At 42.3% G+C, this 23,171-nt stretch overlaps 1 protein-coding gene across 2 annotated transcripts in view; it reads left to right on the top strand.

Annotated features, from left to right (window-relative positions):
- The window catches only part of TGDS (TDP-glucose 4,6-dehydratase), a 465,036-nt gene that overhangs the window by 405,389 nt on the left and 36,476 nt on the right, over positions 1-23,171 (top strand). For both annotated transcript variants that reach the window (XM_078657602.1, XM_078657603.1), the window contains exon 9: positions 20,446-20,611. In XM_078657602.1, the coding sequence (XP_078513728.1) occupies positions 20,446-20,611 (166 nt within the window). The remainder of the gene's footprint in view (positions 1-20,445; positions 20,612-23,171) is intronic.

Genomic DNA, 23,171 nt, shown 5'->3' with positions numbered 1-23,171 from the left:
CGATGCTGGTTCCTTTGCCAGTGCTTGTTTTATTTCTATCGCCAATGCTTGTTTTATTTCTATCGCCAATGCTTGTTTGTTACCAATGCTTGTTTCCTTCTGCTGCCAGTGCTTGTTCACTTTGCTTAATGCCTGACTTCAAAATGGCCGCCCATAGTTTGGGAGGATGTCCCAGAAGTCGCCTGACTCAAAGATGGCCGCCCAACTCTCACGAGACTTGGCCACATGCAGCTCTTCTCACCATGCAAGCTTCACTGCTCTTCACAGGGACTCACCCCGATCTTCATTTCAGTCCCACGTCTTCCTTCTGGGGTTATTTCTTCACTACCACCAGGTAAGCTCACGGAATTCACTCCGACGCGATCGCCGGACACAGATGCGAATTCCCACGCATCGGGGGTGAGGTTTTCAACAAAGCGGCACAGTTCTTTTTTCACGGGATGGCACTTCTTCTCACAGCGCTCAGCCAGTCCCTAATATTTACTCCAGCAGTGCAGCAGGGTCGGGGTGGGCTCCCGAGCCCTTGCTCAGTTTCCTTTAGCCTCGCTTCAGCCCGTACTCACGTGGGCACCTGCAGTCTCTCCTTGGCGCGAACAGCGCTCTTGCTTCTGGGCACACCACGGGGCTTCCACAGTGCCCCAGGCGCCTTCTTGTAGCCAGAGTATTGGGCAGGATCGGGGTGGGCTCCCGATTCCTCCTTACTTTAGAGTTCCTGCTTTTCCTCGCCGGCAGCATGCCAAACCTCACGCATCGGGCGTGAGGTTTTCCGACGGCACCCAGGCTCCGGTTTCGGCGCGTTCAGCCGCGCTTGGCAGCCAGCTCTCAGGGACGGCGTCCTCTTCACCAGGGCACCTTTTCTTCACTGTGGGGGTGCTGGACAGGGTCGGAGTGGGCTCCCGACTCCTGTTTCTTTACCACTGCTGGGCACCACGCATCCGCCGGGACTCGCGCTAACTGATTACGGCCACTGAGCGTTTCAGTGCTTGCTGTCGTGACTCTCTTGGGGCTCCCCAGCGTCGCTGAGGATGGGGGTCACTCACTACTGACCTCCTTCGCCTGGTGTCAGCTTCACTCGGCAGCGGAGCTCTTCTCTCGACGCTGCAGGGACAGGGTGCCTTTACACGATCTTGTGGGCTGCATTCACGCTGATCCCATCCTCGTCGCCAGTTGTCGTGTCTGGCTTGCTAATAATGACAGACACGTGGGTAGCTATTCACAAGCTTTATTTTACACTTCTTACTCATGCCCTGTCCCTACTCTAACTGCCCTCATCCTGTACTGACCCCTCCTCTTCCCCTCAGCCCACCTAGCTCCGCCCACCCCAGCTACTAGACTGTCAACTATATTACAATAGGTGGTAAGTTTTGATTAGAGGCATGAAAGTTAACATTGACAAAAGCAGAATATTGCATTTCAAAACCTTCCGTTATTGAGGAGTTGGAGCTACCTGTACTGAACATTTTATTTATTTATAAAGTTTTATATAGCGCAAACTTGATCCCGAAGGATATCGGAGCGCTTTACAATTTGAGGCAAAGGTAACAAAACAGAACATTAGTCATTGACCTCTTCGCCAGACCAAGCACGCAGTTTATTCTCTCAACCACACTAACCACTCGTAAACTGAATTACATTTCTGGTCATACTGTCCATCTTATATAAGTGACCTTAGAGGGAAACATGGTGTGTCTCAGTCACCCTCCCTGCTTAAACCATTCTGCTGACTGGACAGTGCCCAAGCCCTGGACAAAACAAACATGGCTACATATAAAATTGAAGCCCAGATTTACAAACATTTTGCGGCGCAATGCACAGTAAATGCCATTTCAAGATTGCCACTCGGTAAATACTGCACTGGGCAATCATCTTAAAATCCTAAAGTGTGTCGTGCGTCACTACTGGAATAAGACATGGTGGCCAACATAAATCATCTAAAACTCTTGCTTATTACTAAATAATCTGTCAGATTCCATGTAGCAAAATACTAGTCTACAGTCTCTCTCAACACTATGTAGTAACAATCCTACTACAGCAAATGTGTTAGATTCCATGTAACAAAATATCTATAGCAGTGGTCTTCAAATATGTTAAAGCTGTGTCACCAGTAAAAAAAACATTAACAATTATTGGGCTTCCTGCCCTCCACAAATTGTCAGAATTGATCTAATAAATTTGCAATGTTTAAATATGTTTAGACTTATTTAAACATTACAGCTATGGTAAACCTTTTTAAAATGCAATCAAATACATGATTGATAAACCTACCATTCTAGCTTACTAACGTTAAAAGTATCCACAGTGTAATTATCCAAAATAGGGGCAGGGGAATTTACAAGCTTTAAAACAGTGTAATGACAATTCACCTAAAAAGCAGAGTGACATCTGCAAATGATTAGTTCTGACAATTAAGTCAACAGTTGTTCCCGAATTTAGGCTGAGATTTCACTGCTGTCTTATAATATGATTACTTATAGAGCGTGCACATCACCCAAATATGTATAATGATGCTTTGAGAAGGTGGGTGCTATCCTGGCTTAAGCCTATTGGAAGAGGCAAGTTTTCAGGGTTTTTTCCAGAATTCTAGGGCTGCGCTGGTGGCTTTAATGTGAAGATGGAGCTCGTTCCAGGCTTTAAGAGCTAGTAGGTACGAGAGGGCGAGGCAGTGGCACTGGTTCTTTGAATGCACGAGACAGAAGCGAACAGACTGATGGCAGATCAAAGGTGTTGAGTGGAGAAATGAAAAGCTGATGCAGTTTTTCTGATAGGTGGGAGATAGGTTGTGAAAAGTCATGTATGTGTGAATGAGTAGTTTGAACTGGGCACGCTTGTGGATGCGGAGCCAGTGGAGGTCCTTGAGGAGAGTAGATATTTAGGTATGGGTGGGATGTTCAGTGTGACCTGGCTGCTGCATTCTGGATGATCTGGAGCCTCTTGGTGAGTAGGGTGTAGATTTTGTTATCAAGTACATTTCTGTAGCCTAGCCTGCTTGTGATTAGGGCTTGGGTGATAGTTGGATGAGTGTTGAGAGGAAGTCCTCTGAAAATCTTAATGGGAAACTTGAGGGTATGGAAGTATGAGGAGGTGATCTAGTTGACCCAGCTGGACATTGGTATTTGGTTGTCGATCACGATTCCTAGGTTTCTGGCTTGGCTGGATGAGGTGGGTGTTGGTCCTACTTTCAATGGCCACCAGGGCGAGGACCAGACTGGTGTCCCTTCCATAGAGTACCGCTGCTGTCTTACCTGAGTTGAGTTTTAAGGAGTTGGATTTTATCCCCAGAGTGACTTTGCATGGGTATTGACAGTGTACATGGATAGGGAGAGGATGAGTTGTATGTCTTCGGCATATGAGAGGATGTTGAGACCATGGGCTTAGATGATTTTGGTGAGCAGGGCCTTGTAGACATTGAAGACTGTGGGGCTAAGCGAAGATCCCTGGGGGATGCCACAAATCAGATTGGAGGGTTCGGAGGTGTAGGGGGTTAGGCTAACCCTTTGTGTGCAGCCTGTGAGGAAGGATGTGATCCATTTAAGAGTTGTTCCAGAAACCTATATCCCATGGAAGCATTAGAATAGGATCGGGTGGGAGACGGAGTTGAAACCTGTGGAGATGTTGAGGAGGAGGTGGGCTGCAGTGTTGCCTTTGTCCATGAGAAGCCGAATGTTGTTGGTTCTTGACAACGGGGACAGTGGCAGTGCTAATGTTAGGACTGAATCTGGATTGGGATGTGTCCAGGAGGTGATTGTGATTGAGTTGTTTTGCTAGTTCTTTGTGTTACTCCTAGACTTTTGATGGGTATGATAGCAGGGAGACGGCTCCTTAGTTGCTGGTGAAGTTGGATCTGCTGTATGCTTTTCAGAAGAGGCAGGGTGGTGGTGTGTTTCCAGGCACCTGGAAAGGTAGCAGTGGTGAGTGAGCCAAAGAAGATCAGGGTGAGGCAATGCAGATAGGCTTGAGATCTTTGGAGTAGGCGAAGTGCAGGCAAGGGCCCAAGGGAAGTGGATGGAGCGCATGTTGGTGACTGTGTCTGTAGGGGTGGGGGTGGACCAGCTGGACAGAGCAGTTTCTGTGTTGCCAATGTCGTGGTGGACGGTTGCAAGAATGGATGTGTCTTGTTGGGGGTGGCGAAGTTGTTGAAGGTTGTGTAAAGAGCGAGTTGGGAGCAGAAATCCTGAGAATTGTTGCTAGCTGTTGAGCTGGTGGTAGGGGAGGCATATTCTTTCACTATGGCGAAGATTTCCTTTGAGTTATTTGTTCTGTTGTTATTCCCCTTTGTCGCAACTGAGCACTTGGCAGCTTTGAGTTGCTGGTGGTAGTGTTGGAGGGCTTATTTGTAGGTTTCTTTGTTACTGTTGTTGTGGGTGATTCTGCAGCCGGGCTTCAGCTGTTCGCAATGGTGATTGGTGAGCCATAGATAATTGGTGTACAACTTGCTTGAGTCTGGTCAGTGAGGGGGTTGTGGTTTTGAGTGGGGTCAGGACGGCTGCGCAGGAGTTGACCCAGTAGTTGAAGTTGGTGATGGATAAGGTGAAGTCATCTTGGTTCATTGTGTGGTGATCTAGATGTTCTCTGGTCCAGGTTTCCTTGGAGATTGCATTCCAGTTGTGTCTGGTTGTTTTGGGGCTTGTTCGGCATGATGTTAGTGAAAATACTGTCTATCAGATGGCCAGTGGTGTCTTAGATGAAAACCGGGAACCAAAGGCCTTATCTCACTGCCTTTGAAATCAGTGTCCTCACACAAAATGATGCCCCCATTTAAAGCTTGGTAATGGGCCACTAATGTTCAGTTTAGGCACATAGCTTTGCACATATAGGATTGTGTGGGGTCCTGCATGGGTATGGAGCACCTAAGTCTCCATTGTCTGTAGGAACTGACGCTGCACTCATGATTCTGTTATCTGATAAGCTTTTTTCTGAGTTACACAGTAGTGGGTCATTTAATAGAAACTGGTTTAAAATACCTAATTTTATTGTAAGACAGAATGGATTCGGACTACACATGTCCTTCGTACCAATTCTCAAATTATTTTGAGGTGTATATATTTCTTTGCACTCAATTAGTGGTGGCAGTTAGAAAATTATGAGTGATGGGGATCTTTTAAGATTTAAACTAGTCTTCACCATTTAACAGGTCCATTTACTCATTTTAAGGTATATGCCTTCATGTGTGTGTATGTATACATATGCAAAAGAAACAATTGATGGACGGAATGCTGGACAAAGCAAACATTCACCCCCCAGTCACAAATGTATTTATTTATTTATTGAAATGTTTTCTATAGCGCAAACAAGACCCTTGGGTATCAGAGCGCTTAACAAAACACAAAAATATATTGGACACACATATTATATAATATACGATATCACAGTATAGAAATTAGTTGGTTTAGCTTCCTCCAAGGCTAATGAGAGGAAGATAGAGTGGGCTCAAAATAAATAGAATTACTGTTCGAGGTTCAAACTGAATATACCAAGTTCTGGGGTAGGTTAGGGATTGATTATATTGTATATGTTGCACAAGGACTTCCTTATATGATTGTCTTTGATGTCTTATCCTTAATCCCCTGTGCTTTCCAGATCCCTAGTTAGCGACGCGTTGACTTCTGGTATCAGCATAGAGTTGGTTATTTCCTATTTCTTTTCTGTGTGGTTATCACTTAGTCACTTCTATGTCAAGGCTTAGGTGATGATTTGACTTGTCTATGGAAGGAACTTACTCATGAGAAAGATCTTAGTTTCCCTTTTAAATGTCGTAGTGTTTGGAATTTTTCGAATGATCAGGGGGAGTGAGTTCCAGATTCTGGGGGCCGCTCCTGAAAACGCTCTATCGTGGGTTTTTCTTTTCTTGAAGATGGGTGGTCTCAGCACCAGTTCCTTGGCACTCCTGGCCGGTCTGTTTCCTCCCGATATTTCAATTTTCTGGGCAAGGTATCTAGGTGTCTTGTAATGAATCGCTTTGTGGGTAATACATGCCATTTTTAGCTGTATACTAGCTTCGTAAGGTAGCCAATTTAACGCTTTCAGGTGCGGGGAGATATGGTCAAATTTCCTCGTTCCTGTGATAAGTCTTGCTGCTGCATTGAGGCATGCCTTTAATGGTGCTGTGGAAATTTTTGGTAGTCCTGCTAACGTTGTGCACCCATATTCAATCCTTGAGATAACCAGAGATTGCACTGCAAGTTTTAGGTCCGTCTCAATTAAAAATGATTTCATTTTTCTTATGTAGTTCAAATGGAACCGGGCGCTTTTTGCCATTGCTTTGATGTTGGCTTTCATGTCTAGGTTCTCGTCCAATGTGATTCCGAGTGATTTCACTGAATCAACTGGAGTGGAGGTGCAATTTAATGCCGTGATCATTTTCGACCATTCCTTCACTTCTGATTGGTTCTTTTGTGGCGAGATAAGTACAAATTTTGTTTTATGTGCGGTTAGCTTCAGATGGTTGATAGTTAGCCATTTTAGTGTCATTTTGAGGGCCTCATTCATTAAGACGATGTCTTCCAGGGCAGTGATCCTAATGTAAATCTGCGTGTCATCCGTGTACATATGGTAAGATATTTTGGAATTTTGCAGAATTTCAGTAAGGGGTTTGATGTACAAGTTAAACAGTGATGGAGATAAAGTGGATCCTTGAGGTACTCCAATTGTGTTTGGACATGAAGGTGACAGTGATTGGTTGACCAGGAATCTCTGACTTCTATTCTGTAGGAAGGATTCAAACCATTTCAGCACCTTGCCAGAAATTCCCATCCTGTCCTGGAGTCTGTTCAGTAATTTTTCATGGTTAACTGTAAAATGCAGATGATAAGTCGAGGAGGATGAGTAGACAAGATCGGTTTTGATCTAGTGCCTGAAGTGCATCATCGACAATGTGTAGGATTGCCGTTTCCGTGCTGTGGCCTGTTCTAAATCCTGATCGGCAGTCATCTAGTAGTGAGAAATTATCGATGTGTTGGCTCAGCTGATTCTGTACACATTTCTCTATTAATTTGGCAAGAAGTGGGATGTTGGTCACTGGGCGATAGTTATTCGGATCTGCTGGGTCCACTGTAGGTTTTTTGATGATCGGTACTACTTGGCCTGTTTTTAGGCATTCTGGAAGGATCCCCTGTGAAAGCGAGGCGTTAACGATTTCTGTCCATATAGGAATCACGATCCGGCTGATTTCTTTCAGGCATTTTGATGGTAGTGGGTCGTTATAGTGATTGTTAGGTTTGATGTCAGATAGCATTTTAGCAATGCGATGCTGGTTCAGCAATTTGAAGGTGTCCCAGTGTGCCTTGTTTTTTATCAAATTATCTGCATCATTAGATGTAGTATTGTACCTTGGTGGATTGTGGTAGTCAAGGTTGTCTGCTGCAATCTTGAGTTCTTTTTCCAGCTTGTTGGCTTTATCGGTGAAAAAGTTTGAAAATTCTTCACAGCTTAGTTTCGTTTTGGTGACTTCTTGGGCAGATTTGGCCTGCTTGTTTGATTGTTGTTTTATGATCTCAAATAGTTTCCGTGGTCTGTTTTTGGCGATATCTAGTTCTTTTCTAATAAATTCCTTTTTAGAGTTGAGGATCTTTTTGTTGTATTCATTTCTAATTTTTCTGAGGGATTTCAGCTCCGGGGATGATGGGCGTTGTCTCCATTTTCTTTCCGCATTTCTCAATTTCCGCCTATCCTCATTCAATGACCCACTGAACCACGGGTTTTTAACCTTCTCAGTGACTCTTTTCAATTTTAGCGGCATGGTGGCGTTGACTATTCTCGTTACTGAAGTAGTGTAGTGGTTCGTTAGATCATTCACATTCTGCACGTTGTGCACATTCTTTTGCTCACCACACCACCCCAGTTTGGACCCAGCCATATGCAAATCAGTCTTTACCCTGTTTCTTGTAGGAACAGTCCAGCCCGAATTGCCAAGCCAGGTCCTCCCTGGACCGGAAACAGGCATCCGGTTTTAGGGCATCACCCTTCATCAGCCAGGCTAGCTTGAATTCAGTGGTGTAGTGAGCACGGGACCCACGTCTGGGCATACCCTTCCCACTTAGGGCAACATATGCAAAGGAAACAATTGATGGACGGAATGCTGGAAAATGCAAACATTCTCTCCCAGTCTCAAGGATCTGGGTTAAATCCGTCATTCTTTAGCTCACCACACCACCCCAGTTTGGACCCAGCCATATGCAAATCAGTCTTGACCCTGTTCCTTGTGGGAATATTCCAGTCCGAACTGCCAATCCAGGTCCTCTCTAGACCGGAAACAAGCATCCTGGTACCGGTTTCAGGGCATCACCCTTCATCAGCCAGGCAAACTGGAATGGCATGGCGAGCAAAAAAACGATGGATTTAGGCCCAGATCTCTGTACTGGGGTGAATGTATGACATTGTTCTGCATTTTGTCCATCAATGTACTTTTTGCATTTGTCACATCGAGGGGGACGGGTATGCCAAGACGTGGGTCCCGTGCTCTCCATGCCACTGCAGTCAAGCTATCCTGCCTGACTGGTCATAGGATGCTTGTTTACCGTCCAGGGAGGACCTGGCCTGGCAGTTCGGGCTGGACTGTTCCCATTGGGCGCAGGGTCAAGACTGATTTGCATGTGGCTGGGTCAAAACTGGAATGGCATGGTGAGCAGAAAAACGATGGATTTAGGCCCAGATCTCTGTACTGGGGTGAATGTATGACTTTGTTCTGCATTCTGTCCATCAATTGTTCTTTTTGTATATTACATGGCACTACTGCCAGGTCAAACAGCAATTAAGGAACAATTGACGATATTGAAATGAAACATTTTCTACCACAAGAAGATTGTAGAATGACAATGCAAGCTTAGTCCACTCCTGCCTAGATGCAGACAAATCCGTGGTCCATGGCATCCCATAGACCAACCTTGCTTCCTTGAAAGGCATCCTTCACACAGAGCACAGCTTATCAAGAGGCTAAAGAAACCTAAAGCCAAACCCTTGCACTTAAGGATCTACAATGGCTGCCCATGCAAGCCAGGCTTATGTTCAAATTCGGCCTCATCACTTAGAAGGCACTCTACTCAATGACGCCTGTCTACCTAGCTAAGAAATTCACCGTATCTGATAGTCAACAACAGATGATGGACTCCAGTATTGCCAGATTAGAAACTAAACACTGCCGGAAGGAGAAAATAACAAAAACATCTTTCTGGGTCTGTGCTCCTAGGATATGGAACTACATTCAGATCTTGTTCCATAGTCTCCTCAGGACTTGTTTCCCAGTTACCTTTCTTTTCCACTAGCATGATCATTAATGCTTTGTAGCACCTTTTTTATTCTACTTTTTGAATTGGCACTGATCATTGTTTGGTGTTTTTATTATTTCATTACTTGTACTATGTCGAGCAGTTAAAAATATTAATTTTTATAAATAAAGTAACTTAAATTTACCTCTAGATTTTACATTTTTCAATAAAGTTGATGAAGAATGCACTGGATTATAGATACTCCACACTTTAATAAATTTCTTCTTAATCTATAACCGCCAGCGTTTTGCTGATGATAATGCCGAAGTTCTTGCAGTGCTAAGATTTAGCTTTATTGTGCCACTAATGCAGAAAAACCATATCACACTCTGCATTTGAGTGCTTAACTCAAGGTGTACAGCACTCAAAGTGAGCTCCTTAGTGTTTCTTTGCAGAGAATGGAAAAAATGGAAATGATATGGCAATTACAGTGAAACCTTTTACTTCTTATTGTTAATGACTATTCACTAATTATTGCCAGACATTTTGGAAGATTTAAAATTAATAAAGATATAATTATGGGAAATTGCAAACTTTCCTCATTGCCAGATTTAATGTCAGGCCTTGAATTTTTTTCCACCATTACTGACTTTTATTAATTGGACCAAAATCTATATTCATTTCCCTACTCTAAGAAATAAGTCTGATTGGAGACCTTTTGAGTTTACCAACATTAACCTATTCGACCTATAGGTCTAATGGAAATTTGATTTTTGTTTTTGTTAATGCAGTATTTTCCAAAAAGAATTGCTACTTCAACTAACGTTTTTCTCATGCTTTTATTTTATTTAGGTAGAAATTATATAACGCTAGTATGCTCAAGTTACCCAATGTTACAAGTTAAGATGTCCACCTTTCATTTACGACCTTCAGTATCTACCTATACATTGAAAGATGAGCATGCTGCTTCTTTTACGTAAGATCCACTAGATGTTCATAGTGTTGTCTGGTTTGACATTGCAGTCAGGCGCAATTAAGTACCTAGATCTAGAATTCTCTAGCGACCTTATCCCCACACTAGAAAGAAACAAAAGTATATCGTTTAAAAAAATCTCTGACCTTTCAGAAGGATGGTCACCCAAATTTTTATTGTGGTGGGGGAGAGTAGAGACGGTTAAAATGATGATATCGCCTCTTATAAACTATCTCGTTAGTATGCTCCCTATGATGCTCTCTGACAAGTTTTTTAAAGAAGGTAGATACTGCTATCAACAAGTTCCTATGGCAGGGGAAAAAAGCATGGATTTCTCTTAGTAAACTTAGACTCTCGAAGAATAGTGGAGGTGTAGGCTTGCCAAATTTCAGAATCTACCAAATAGCATGCATGTGCAAACAAGGGGCAGCATGGTTTATGGAGAATCTTGTCTACAGACACCAATGGTTAGATGTAGAATTACATCTCATTAAAGGAATCCCCCTTCCAGCATTTATAACCATGCAGTCTTCTAAATTGGAGCATTCTAAATGCATCTTTTTAAATACTAAAAAAGCCTTGTCACGTTTGAATACGTTATCCAAACTTAAAATGGGCGCTTCAATTGCACAGGGAATCTGGTATAACCCAGCGATTTAAAAAAAAAACCAAAAAAAAAAAACCAATATTCTGGGAAGAGTGGTCCAGTAGAGGTATCGATGTCATTAAGGATGTCAGAACCCCAAGATTCCAGATCGGGGTAATAACGCGGTCTGGCGGGACCTGCAGACAAGATCATACCCAGGGAAACCTATGGACTAAGCTAGTACGCCAATGGAACCTGAAAATGGCCGTCGACGCTCTGCGGGGTCAGCGGTCTAGCTTATCACAACAGTAATGATAGAATGCTGGTGAAGCGCGCGAGCACAGAGAACTGCGCACTTCACCTGAGCCATCACCTTAGGAAGAGCGTTTTTGAATCCGGAGTTAGAAAGGCCCGAGTTTTAGTAAATCCCCGCTGATTTATCCCTTCGTAGTACTCTCCTTTTTAGTTAGAATAGTTAGTTACCCTTCACCTCGCCCCTTCCTTCCCTTATCTTCCCCTTCGAGAGTGTTGACAGCGCTTCACAGAATTTCCGCAACAAATCTCGCCGTTCCTGTCAGACGGCTTTCTTAGGACCTCTAGTGGCGGTCGGAGGAGACTGCACCGAGGCAGTTTTTCCTTTCAGAATTTCCTGAGACTGTTCGAACCGGTTCACCACACGAGCCTAGCAGAGGGAGAAGACGACAAAGAGCTAAGTGCAATAACAGTGTACATATGAGAAAACGTATGTAAAGATAGTGACTTACCTGAAGGCAATAGCTGTGCATAGAAACAGGAGAGACTTCGTCCAAGTACCTCGTCATTCTGAAAAAATAGATACAAAAGAAGAGTTAAAGTCAGCTGGGCAACATAGGTCAGACAAAAAGGATAAAAGGTCACGCAGACATCATATTAAGTGAGTTAAGAAGAGTCATATACTTAACATAGGAGTTAGTAAAAGGAAGGTTAGAACTAACCACAGGATTGTCTAATTCTAGGTCAAAAGGGAGGTACGCAACAGGGAGAAAACAAAAGAAGAATACAACAGGCATCACAGAGGTTAAGAACATACAGAAGATATTGTGAGTAAGTAGAGATAGTTAAATAGGGAGAGGACAAGATTAGGAAAGGTACACAATATTAAGGGTGTTTGTGTTTTACAGAAAAAACAACTAGTTGGAACCAGTAAATACATATCCATCTAGCGAAGAAAGAAAAGGTCAGAAGAGGAGCAGAGTTCTGGAAAAAACAATGGTAGGAAAAGAGAATAAACTTGAGTGATAAGTTGTGTAGGAGGATTATAGGAGAGTTATTAATTAATTGCATTCTTACAGGAAATCCTTCAACGGAAGTCTGCGGGACAGACTACGAGAGGAACCACCAGAACTCTCTCTTCTCTCTTTTGTTATTTTATCCACTTTCCCCCTTCCCCCCTAGGTAGCATACTGGGAGACTTGTTGGTTCAAGCTCCGGGTTGCTGCTTGGAGGGATTTGGGAGCTAGCATCTCTGTTCCTGTGTATTAAAACTAAAGTACTTGGTAGTCTGACAGAGTGAAGTGCCCAAGTTGCATTTTACACCTGAACAGAGATGGTCGAGGGAATAGATTTACAGGGCCTGGGAACCATATTAGACACAATACAAAAGGAGTTGAGTGCGGTCAGGGAGGAGAATGAAAACCTTAGGCTAGAAGTTGTAAACTCGAGAAAAGAGACAGCGGAGCTAGCTCATCGACTAAGGCAACCATTTGGTTCTGGGCAAAATGGGCAAACTTCAGTTTCTGAAGATGCTAATAGAATGACCACCCAAGTAATTCATTCCTTGTCGCCAGTTATTCCCTTAGCTGCGCCAGAGCGTTTTAGTGGAGACCCACAGAAGGCGCAAATATTTATCACACAATGCTCACTACACTTTATGTGCCGCCCTTCGATTTTTCCAGATGCGCAGTCTAGGGTCGCATTTGTACTGTCATATCTGAGTGGGGATGCAGCGTCTTGGTCTTTGCCGTTAATCACCAAAAATGACCCGATATTAAGAAATTATGAAAACTTCAAGGAGGAGTTCCTTCGAATTTTTGACAGACGCCGAATATCTCAAGCTGTGGACAATGAATTACTCGACCTTAAACAAGGAAATCGAGACGTGGTCTCATATCTGGCCCAGTTCAACAAGCTAGTGGTAGAAACGAACTGGCCGGAAAGCAAGAGAGCGGCGGTTTTCTATCGCGGATTGAAGGATGAGCTAAAGGATGGGTTGGCTGGAATTCCAAATAGACCCACCGAGATCTCAGCGTTAGTGGATTTGGTCTTGGAGATAGATTTTCGGCAAGGTGAGAAAAAAGGCGAAAAAAGGAAGGATTTTAGACCGGCGATCCCTCGATTTGATAGTCAGATCAGAAGGAGGCAGAAGCTATGAAAGTCAACAGGGAACCAAACCTATGCAAATAGGAATCATACGTGGTCCCCTCACAAAGGAAGAGAAGGAGAAGAGAAGAACCAGTAATCTGTCCATGTATTGTGGATCCGGCGGCCATTTCGTTAGAAACTGTCCAAAGAAGCCCAAGACAACCTTCAAGCTGAAGGAAAACTAGAAGCACCACCCGTTGTTGGAGTTGGACTGGTGGATGCGATTCAAAAGAAAACTCCTGAAGAACATAGAGTGGCTAATACCTTACAGTCTGCAGCCCCCCATTTAATCCTATCTATGGAGGTGAGATTTCGAGACATCACATTAGCCGGAGTTTCTGTGATGATAGACTCTGGGTCGACCGGAAACTTTTGCGATATAAGATTTGCAAGCAAAATGGGAATCCAATCATTCAAAAAATCCAAAAGTGAACCAGTCAGAGCCGTAGATAGAACTAATTTGTCATCAGGTCCCATAGTGAGCCACACGGAATCGATCCTTTTGATCTCAAATGATGGGCATGAGGAGAGAATCCAGTTTAATTTAATCGATGCTCCCCAATTTCAGCTGATACTTAGGCTTCCCTGGCTCACGGAGCATAACCCAACGATTAACTGGAGTGCAAGAACAATTAGAATGGAGTCCAGTTATTGCCGGGAAAATTGTTTTGGAGTACAGGAAAAAGACCAAGAAGCAAATCCTGCACACTCATTGTGTCAAGCCGGAGGATCGATATGTGTGATTCACATCCAGGAAATTCCAGAAGAGTATCAGGACTATAAGGAAGTTTTCAATGAAGTTGAGGCGGAGCAACTCCCACCACATCGAGTCTACGACTGTAGAATAGAGTTAAAACCAGGCTCGAATTTGCCCTGCAGTCGAGTTTACGCCCTTACTGAGAAGGAACATCCCCATCTTCGGAAATATCTCGACAAGTATTTAGCCAATGGATTTATCCGACCCTCCCAATCCCCAGTATCCTCGCCTTTGTTCTTCGTGCCGAAGAAGGAGGGGGATTTGAGAACCTGCATTGACTACAGAGCCATTAACAAGATCACCAAAAAGAACCGTTATCCGTTGCCACTCATATCGGTGCTACTAAATCAATTAAAAGGGGCCAAGATCTACACGAAATTGGACCTGAGAGGGGCGTACCATCTAGTGAGAATGAAGGAGGGCGATGAGTGGAAGACGGCGTTTCGAACTAAGTTCGGACTATTCGAATATCAAGTCATGCCCTATGGCCTCTGCAACGCCCCGGCTGCTTTCCAGTACTTCATTAATGATGTTCTGAAAGAGTTTATCGATCAGTGTGCAATCGTGTACATAGATGAAATACTTATTTACTCTGAGGATAAAGGAAACATCGAGACCAAGTCCGAGGAGTTTTACAGAAGTTGAGAGAAAACAGATTGTTCGTAAAACTAGAGAAATGTGCCTTCAATGTCTCCCAGGTGGAGTTTCTGGGTTTCATCATCTCACCAACAGGAATTCACATGGACGAGAAGAAAATTGAAGCGGTAATGGATTGGAAGTCTCCGGAGAGTGTAAAAGAGGTCCAAAGTTTTGTTGTATTCGCTAACTTCTATCGGAGGTTTATCAGTGAATTCTCGCATAAGATTCTACCTCTTACCCGATTGTTGAAAAAAGGATTTAAGTTCGAGTAGACTGAAGATGCGGAATTGGTCTTCCAGTCACTAAAGAAAAGTTTTACGACCGCCCCGATCCTACAACATGCAGATCCAGCTGAGCCCTTCTATGTGGAAACAGACGCCTCGGATCAGGCTGTCGGAGGAGTTTTGTCTCAGCGAAATAAGTTGACTGGTCAGTTGCACCCGGTAGCCTATAGATCAAGAAAATAAACCTCAGCTGAGGTTAACTACACAATCACTGAGAAAGAATTGTTGGCTATAAAAGACGCCTTTAAGGAGTGGCGACACCACCTGATGGGAGCGCAACATCAAGTAACAGTCTTCACCGACTATCGTAACCTGAAGTTCTTGAAAATGGCCTGAACACTTACCCCAAGACAATTACGTTGGTCATTGTACTTTGCGGAATACGACTTCGTCATCACCTATCGACCTGGAACACAAAACGGAAAAGTGGATGCCTTATCCAGGTTAGACACAGAGAATCAGAAGACTCCCTTAGAAAATCAATTAATCATTCCGAGTGAGAGAATAATTGGAGCGACCACGTCCATCCACCTAGAACAAGGTATTTTGGAAGCAATGGATTCTGAGGCTATGCAAAATTGGGCACTAGAGGGAGAAAGCAGAAGGATTCGTCATCAGTTGCCCTGTTTTCAAGACAAACTATACATTCCCACCAAGGAATTGCAACAACAAGTGATGGAAGAATGCCATGATGCAAAGTTAGCAGGTCATAAAGGAGAGGTAAAGACCAAGGAGCTGATCAAACGACATTATTGGTGGCCAAATATGTCTAAGGATATTGAGGAGTATGTGAAAACCTGTGAGATCTGCGCTCAGGGAAAATCAGGACGGCAGGCACCAAAAGGGTTACTCATGCCCTTACCAACACCACCTTACCCATGGCACACAGTTACCTTAGATATTATCACTGACCTGCCACTAAGTCAGGGTTACGACACCATACTAGTGATGGTTGACTCCCTTAGTAAAATGGCACACTTTTTGGCGCTAAAAGGGGTGCCGACGGCTAAACAGTTGGCCGCTCATTTTAGCAGTCAAGTAGTGAAGATTCATGGAATCCCTAAAGTGGTGATATCTGATAGGGGTCCACAATTCATTTCTCATTTCTGGAAATCCTTTATGGAAGGGTTGGGGAGCGAAGCTCGGTTTTCCACTAGTTACCACCCTGAAACTGATGGTCAAACCGAGAGGGTGAACCAGGAGTTAGAACAATATTTGAGATTGTTCCTTCTCAAACAGGAAGGGAATTGGTCAGATTACTTATGGGCAGCAGAGTTTGCACACAATAACGCTAAGAATGTCTCCACAGGGTTTTCTCCCTTCTACATGAACTATGGTAGGCATCCAAACTCAACCATTAGACAAACTGATCTTTCCGTCCCAGCTGTCGAGGAGATAGTTACCCATTTAGATCAGGTACACCAAAGCGCTATAGAAAACTTAGAATTAGCTAAGAAAAAGTACAAAAAGTATGCAGACAAAAAAAGAAGAGCAGGCCCCCTTTTGGAGATAGGAGATCAAGTCTGGTTGAGCACAAGAAACTTGAGATTAAAAGGCAATCGGAAGTTTCAACCAAGGTTTATAGGTCCATATCCCGTGGAAGAAAAAATCAACCCAGTAACTTATCGAATCGTCTTGCCACCTAAACTGAAGGTCCACCCAGTCTTTCATATCTCCTTGTTGAAGAAGGCCCCCAAAAAATTACGAGTGAAACTACCCCCCAAACCACTACAGCTGGAGACTGGAACTGAATTTGAGGTCAAAGAGATATTAGATTCCAAAGAGCAAAAGGGTCAGTTATACTACCTTGTGGATTGGAAAGGGTATGGACCATAGGAAAGATCGTGGGAGCATGAGGAAGATGTTCACGCCCCAAGATTGGTTACGTTTTTTCACCAACGCTTCCCCACCAAACCAGGGAGGAGAGAATCTACCTTGTTGGAGGGTACTGTCAGAACCCCAAGATTCCAGATCGGGGTAATAACGCGGTCTGGCGGGACAGACGGGTCAGACAAGATCATACCCAGGAAAACCTATGGACTAAGCTAGTACGCCAATGGAACCTGAAAATGGCCGTTGACGCTCTGCGGGGTCAGCGGTCTAGCTTATCACAACAGTAATGATAGAATGCTGGTGAAGCGCGCGAGCACAGAGAACTGCGCACTTCACCTAAGCCATCACCGTAGGAAGAGCGTTTTTGAATCCGGAGTTAGAAAGGCCCGAGTTTTAGTAAATCCCCGCTGATTTATCCCTTCGTATTACTCTCCTTTTTAGTTAGAATAGTTAGTTACCCTTCACCTCGCCCCTTCCTTCCCTTATCTTCCCCTTCGAGAGTGTTGACAGCGCTTCACAGAATTTCCGCAACGAATCTCGCCGTTCCTGTCAGACGGCTTTCTTAGGACCTCTAGTGGCGGTCGGAGGAGACGGCACCGAGGCAGTTTTTCCTGTCAGAATTTCCAGAGACTGTTCGAACCGGTTCACCACACGAGCCGAGCAGAGGGAGAAGACGACAAAGAGCTAAGTGCAATAACAGTGTACAAATGAGAAAACGTATGTAAAGATAGTGACTTACCTGAAGGCAATAGCTGTGCATAGAAACAGGAGAGACTTCGTCCAAGTACCTCGTCATTCTGAAAAAATAGATACAAAAGAAGAGTTAAAGTCAGCTGGGCAACATAGGCCAGACAAAAAGGATAAAAGGTCACGCAGATATCATATTAAGTGAGTTAAGAAGAGTCATATACTTAACATAGGAGTTAGTAAAAGGAAGGTTAGAACTAACCACAGGATTGTTTAATTCTAGGTCAAAAGGGAGGTACGCAACAGGGAAAAAACAAAAGAGGAATACAACAGGCATCACAGAGGTTAAGAACATACAGAAGATATTGTGAGTAAGTAGAGATAGTTAAATAGGGAGAGGACAAGATTAGGAAAGGTACACAATATTAAGGGTGTTTGTGTTTTACAGAAAAAACAACTAGTTGGAACCAGTAAATACATATCCATCTAGCGAAGAAAGAAAAGGTCAGAAGAGGAGCAGAGTTCTGGAAAAAGCAATGGTAGGAAAAGAGAATAAACTTGAGTGATAAGTTGTGTAGGAGGATTATAGGAGAGTTATTAAATAATTGCATTCTTACAGGAAATCCTTCAACGGAAGTCTGCGGGACGGACTACGAGAGGAACCACCAGAACTCTCTCTTCTCTCTTTTGTTATTTTATCCACTTTCCCCCTTCCCCCCTAGGTAGCATACTGGGAGACTTGTTGGTTCAAGCTCCGGGTTGCTGCTTGGAGGGATTTGGGAGCTAGCATCTCTGTTCCTATGTAATAAAACTAAAGTACTTGGTAGTCTGACAAAGGACCTCTATAATACCACCTCTCCTATACCCTTCTCCACACTTAAAATTGAGAAAGGTTTAACAGAATTAGACTTTTACGACTTACTGAAACTGAAATTTCAGATTTCCAAACTTAATCCTACATTTCTTTCTCCCTCGCTTCCCTCCAAACTACAACATATGTCTAATGCAGGTCACACGGTCTCAATGATCTATAAATTGCTACTACCCCCTCCGAGTAAGCTTCACTCTTCACTTGAGTAACATAACAAAATGGGAAGCAGAACCGAATGGCAAAACACTTACACTTGATTGGCCACGAATACATATGATGCCTTTCAAATACAAAATCTCCCCCACTCTTTCTCAAACAAAATTCCTGATCATGAATAGGAACTATTGGACTGCTGCAAAACTGTTTAGACTTAAACGAATCCAGTCCCCACAATGCATAACTGCAACTCTCAAACAGGGGACTTACCTCATATGCTCCTACTGTGTCCTATGTTCGAAAATTTCTAGATTAAAGTTTTCAATTGCATTACTCAGACACTCAACATTTCACTGGTTAAAGAATGATCATACATACTGGCTGGTTTTCTTGATCCAGACCTGTTGTGGGAGGACGATCGCCTTATGCTCGACTTAATGCTAACACTGGCGTATAAGATAGTGCTGTGTAACTGGAAGAGTTTTGAGAAAATCTCGTTCAAGAAATGGCAAGAATGGCTAACTTTTTTAAGAGGTGAGGATAATAGCACCTTAAATACTTCTCCTTGGAAACCTAAGCACAGGAAGATATGGGAAGCACTTGACTCTGCATCGAAGGTCTTTAAACCCCCATGATTTGCCAACCTCAGAAATAGATAAAGTCTCGCTTATCTGTGGTCCCCTCACCACATACATTTGAACAACCTGGATTGTGTGATGGCTCCTTACCAGAATTAGGTAAATTTGATAAACCTCCCATCACCATTCCATAAGTATCTAACTCATGAGCAGGCCCTTTGACCCAGAGCATAGTCTTACTCTTCTCCTATTCTTACTCTCTCCTGCGTTCTCTTTTACTATCCTTATCTTTTCAGGTAGTAGTAATAGTATTAGTATTAGTGTTGTTGATTCTTCTCTCTCTTGACTTTCCCAGGCTGATAAGGGGATAGGGATATTTAACAGAACTATCTACGTTAGGTTTCACACATGTCTTCCTTCTTTAATGCGGTCTGGTTGGATACGATTGGTCTACAAATCATCGCTCACTATGTAAACATATGTGACCTACTGTACTTTAGTATGCAACTGTTGAGGCATTACGAGTTCCAGGCTATGTTCCCTGAAACTAGTCGCCCCCGGGTGACATTAACTATATGCTTAGCTCACCATGCAATATTTATATCTCCGTCAGATCGGCTAGCCAATTTATTTAACCGACAGTACTGTAATACTTGTAAAACTACTCATATATCTTTATCCAAGGTGCATTGATGAAATCCTGTACTTTTGCCCCTCTGTTCTGTTTCTTTTATTTATTTTGTGTCTGAAAAACCAATACAGCTTTTGAAATCTAAAGTGTTAGTTAAAGCAGGTTATATCTTTCACACAATAAATTCTAAAAAAAAAATAGAATACTTTCCCAAGAAACAATCATTTAATCTATTTTATTTAAATAAGGGCCTAATATTTTATGGCGAATGGAAAGCTCAATTGTAAACAAATATTTATATCTAACATTAATATATGATTCACTGTATGGTAGATGAGACATACTATGGCTGAACAATAAAAAAAAGTGTTATTACGTGGTCAACACTAGCTTTAGAGTCCGCTGCTATGCAACAGGTCTTAAAACCACTTTGACAAACCCAATAGATTTCACAGAGGCGGAACCAATTGGTTTTGCCAATGCTTGTTTACCTGTACTGTCCTTCCCCAAAATAGGGCACTATGTATTTGAATCACCTTCTAAGCAAATCAGAGGAGCGACTGCCTATATAATGGCAGTAATTGTCTACTTCAACATGAAAACGGTTTAATTTGACATGGGTACTATTGAGGCAGTGATCTTTTACAGGTCACACAAAAAAATTAGCTGTGGAATTTGATCAGTTATACCAGGGGCACGACATTTCATATGTGTTATACCATGTCTGTTACATGTCAAAATCATGAGCGAACCATTGCTTTGTGTAGATTGAGTTTGCGTAAATAAAGTAATAGTGTGTTATTTCTTATTGACCAGCATTAATGGCCCAATGTCCACTTTTTTCAATTAGCTGCATTCATGGCTCAGGACGTCAAATTAGAAATTTTTTGTATGCCACAGATGTAGTGGAAGCATTCTTCACAGTTCTAAAAGATGGAAAGCCTGGTGAAATATACAATATTGGAACAGACTTTGAAATCTCTATTCAACAAATTGCGAAAGAGCTAATACGTCTGGTAAGTCAGCTAGTGAAAGTGTTGGTCTTGATTTATTTATTTGTTTTAAGAATGAATATGGTACTTTTGTAATCTTTCAAACTTTGCCTGATTTTATCTTTAACAAATGACCAGCATCAAGAAAGCCTTTCTGCACGAGCCATGAAAAACAAACTTTAAATTGAAATCGGTATCATCATAGAAATAGAGCAGAGGCTTGAGACCTTGATTAGGAAAAGTGCCGGCAGTGACCTTTGAGGAAAATGTGACTATAGGGTCCACTCTTCTCCAGAGCACCAGGGGCGTAAAACATGTCCAAATTACATATAGCCACCTGAAAATATCTGATCCGTTAGTATGTTGTGTGTTTGAGTGTTCTGAATTTGCTACTGATTGTTTGAACCACACAGAGAGAATGTGAGTGAGTATATCCCCATCAGGGCAAGTACTAAACAGGCTAAAAATACAATAATGTTCAGTATATGGAATATTTCTATTAGGCAATTCTCTATTTTTGAAGACAGTCTAAATAGCTTCCTCGAGCTGAGAGGTGAATACATCCACGTTCACACGGGGACTTGCTGAATACTCATTCCACCAAATTGTAGCGGGTGACAGACCTATTAAAACAACTGATGTCTTTTCTAAAGAGCTACAGGGAATAAATCAGAAACAAGAGTGGACTTTCTCTTTGTTTTAGTTGTAGAGTTCCTTGTTTGAAGTAAAGTTTGCCTACAGATAAATAACTTCTACCTTCCCCTATTGATGTAGATATAAAGACTGCTTCATACAATTTTAAGGCTTTTGTAAGCACTACACATATACATCAGTCAGTCCCAAAACTTTGTATTTGGACTTTAGTCTTTAAACCGCATAAAACGGTGTTTAACTTAATCATCATTATGCATGTGCATACAATTAAGATCTCATGATACAACTTATATATAAAACAATATTAAAATTGATCATCATAATGCATATATATATATATATATATATATATATACACATATATATATATATATATATATACACACACACACACACACAAATAAGATATCATACAATTTATTGATAAAATTTGACTGTTCCCTATAAACATTTTTTAAAAAGGACCAGATTAAGAAAACACATTTAACAGCGACCGCAAATCTTTCCAAGGCACGTCACATCCAGATATCACAGATTGGTTGAAAGTGCCACAGCTTGCCTGCGTTCGCGAATACTGTATTTGAGAAAAAGTGGCATTAAAATGACTTTCCATAGTGTCTGAAACTTTATATGTTCTATGAGGATGTGCAAGCAGTCACACTTTACCCTTAATCCACAAGTACATTTTCAAGTTCATCCATCATTACAATTTTTTCCTTGCTGTTACTATGGCACAAATTTAGACCAATTCTTAATCTTAAAATCTCAGATCTGATCCTATGGCTAGGTAATGCGTCCACGTAAGGAAACCACTCCTCATTTTGCCATGAGTTTTGCCTAGATTCAACAGGTGGCTTCCCCTGTAAATACTGTATATCATGTTCTCTGGCTTTATTTTTGATGTATACACATAGTTCACATTTTGGTCCCTATCTGCAGATTATGGCTTCCTGAATTCAGAAGAAACTACTTCCTACGTATTCATTCCAGATGTTTTCTAATGCCCTTGGCCCACTTCAGTTCACTCTGTATGATCTCGTTTTTGCACAGTAATTATATATTTTGCCCTTTTCCTGTTTCAAGGCATTATCAAAGTCTTATCGCCTTGGCATAATCCAGATAGCTCCAAAATGTTATTCCTGTTTCCAATCATATTGCCGGAGACATTGAGGACCTCAGTAGTGACAACCTTTTAAACATTTCCTTCTTCATAGATTTTTTTGCCACTTAGGCGTAACAACTCCACTCCATACTGGAATTGTGGACGGATCATGGTCACATAGGCAGTTATTACTGGTCTTAGGGACATATCTCCATAACCTTAATTGAATTTTTTAAGACCACCTATTGATGCCTCAACTCTAACTTTGAGTGATTTGATATGTTAGTCCCACATTGATCTCTTTACGAACCATACCCCTAGATAACTGTATTTGTTGACAGTTTCTAATTTAGTACGTCCTAAGTACCATTCAAAGTTTACAGATTTTTTGCCAAAACCCATCACCTTGGTCTTTTGCATATTTGCCACTTACATTTTTTTATTACATTACTACAAGAATACATTCATTTCCTTTGTATGCCTCTTTCTGTCATATCCATGATATGGTTATCTGCTTAGAAGAGGCATGCTAAATGGGTACTATCCATTTTTGGGCTAAGACCCTTTGATGCAGCTAATATTCTCGGTAGGTCAGCAATGAAAAGGGAGAAAAGCAGGGGGTCCAAGACACATCCTTAGTGCAGCTTGTTAGCGATTGGGATTTTCTGGGTCAGTCATCCTCCTGTATCAAAAATTACCTGAGCCCAGTTTTGTGAATGCAATCTCTTTATAACTATAAGGTTGGTCCTTGATAGTTCCAATTTAGTCAGCATTTCCTATAAACATTTTTGATCAACCAAATCGTATACTGCATGGAAATCTCCAAAG

Source organism: Lissotriton helveticus, chromosome 8 (genome assembly GCF_964261635.1).
Source record: "Lissotriton helveticus chromosome 8, aLisHel1.1, whole genome shotgun sequence".
Lineage (NCBI taxonomy): Eukaryota > Metazoa > Chordata > Amphibia > Caudata > Salamandridae > Lissotriton > Lissotriton helveticus.
This window is presented reverse-complemented; position numbering and strand designations above follow the sequence as displayed.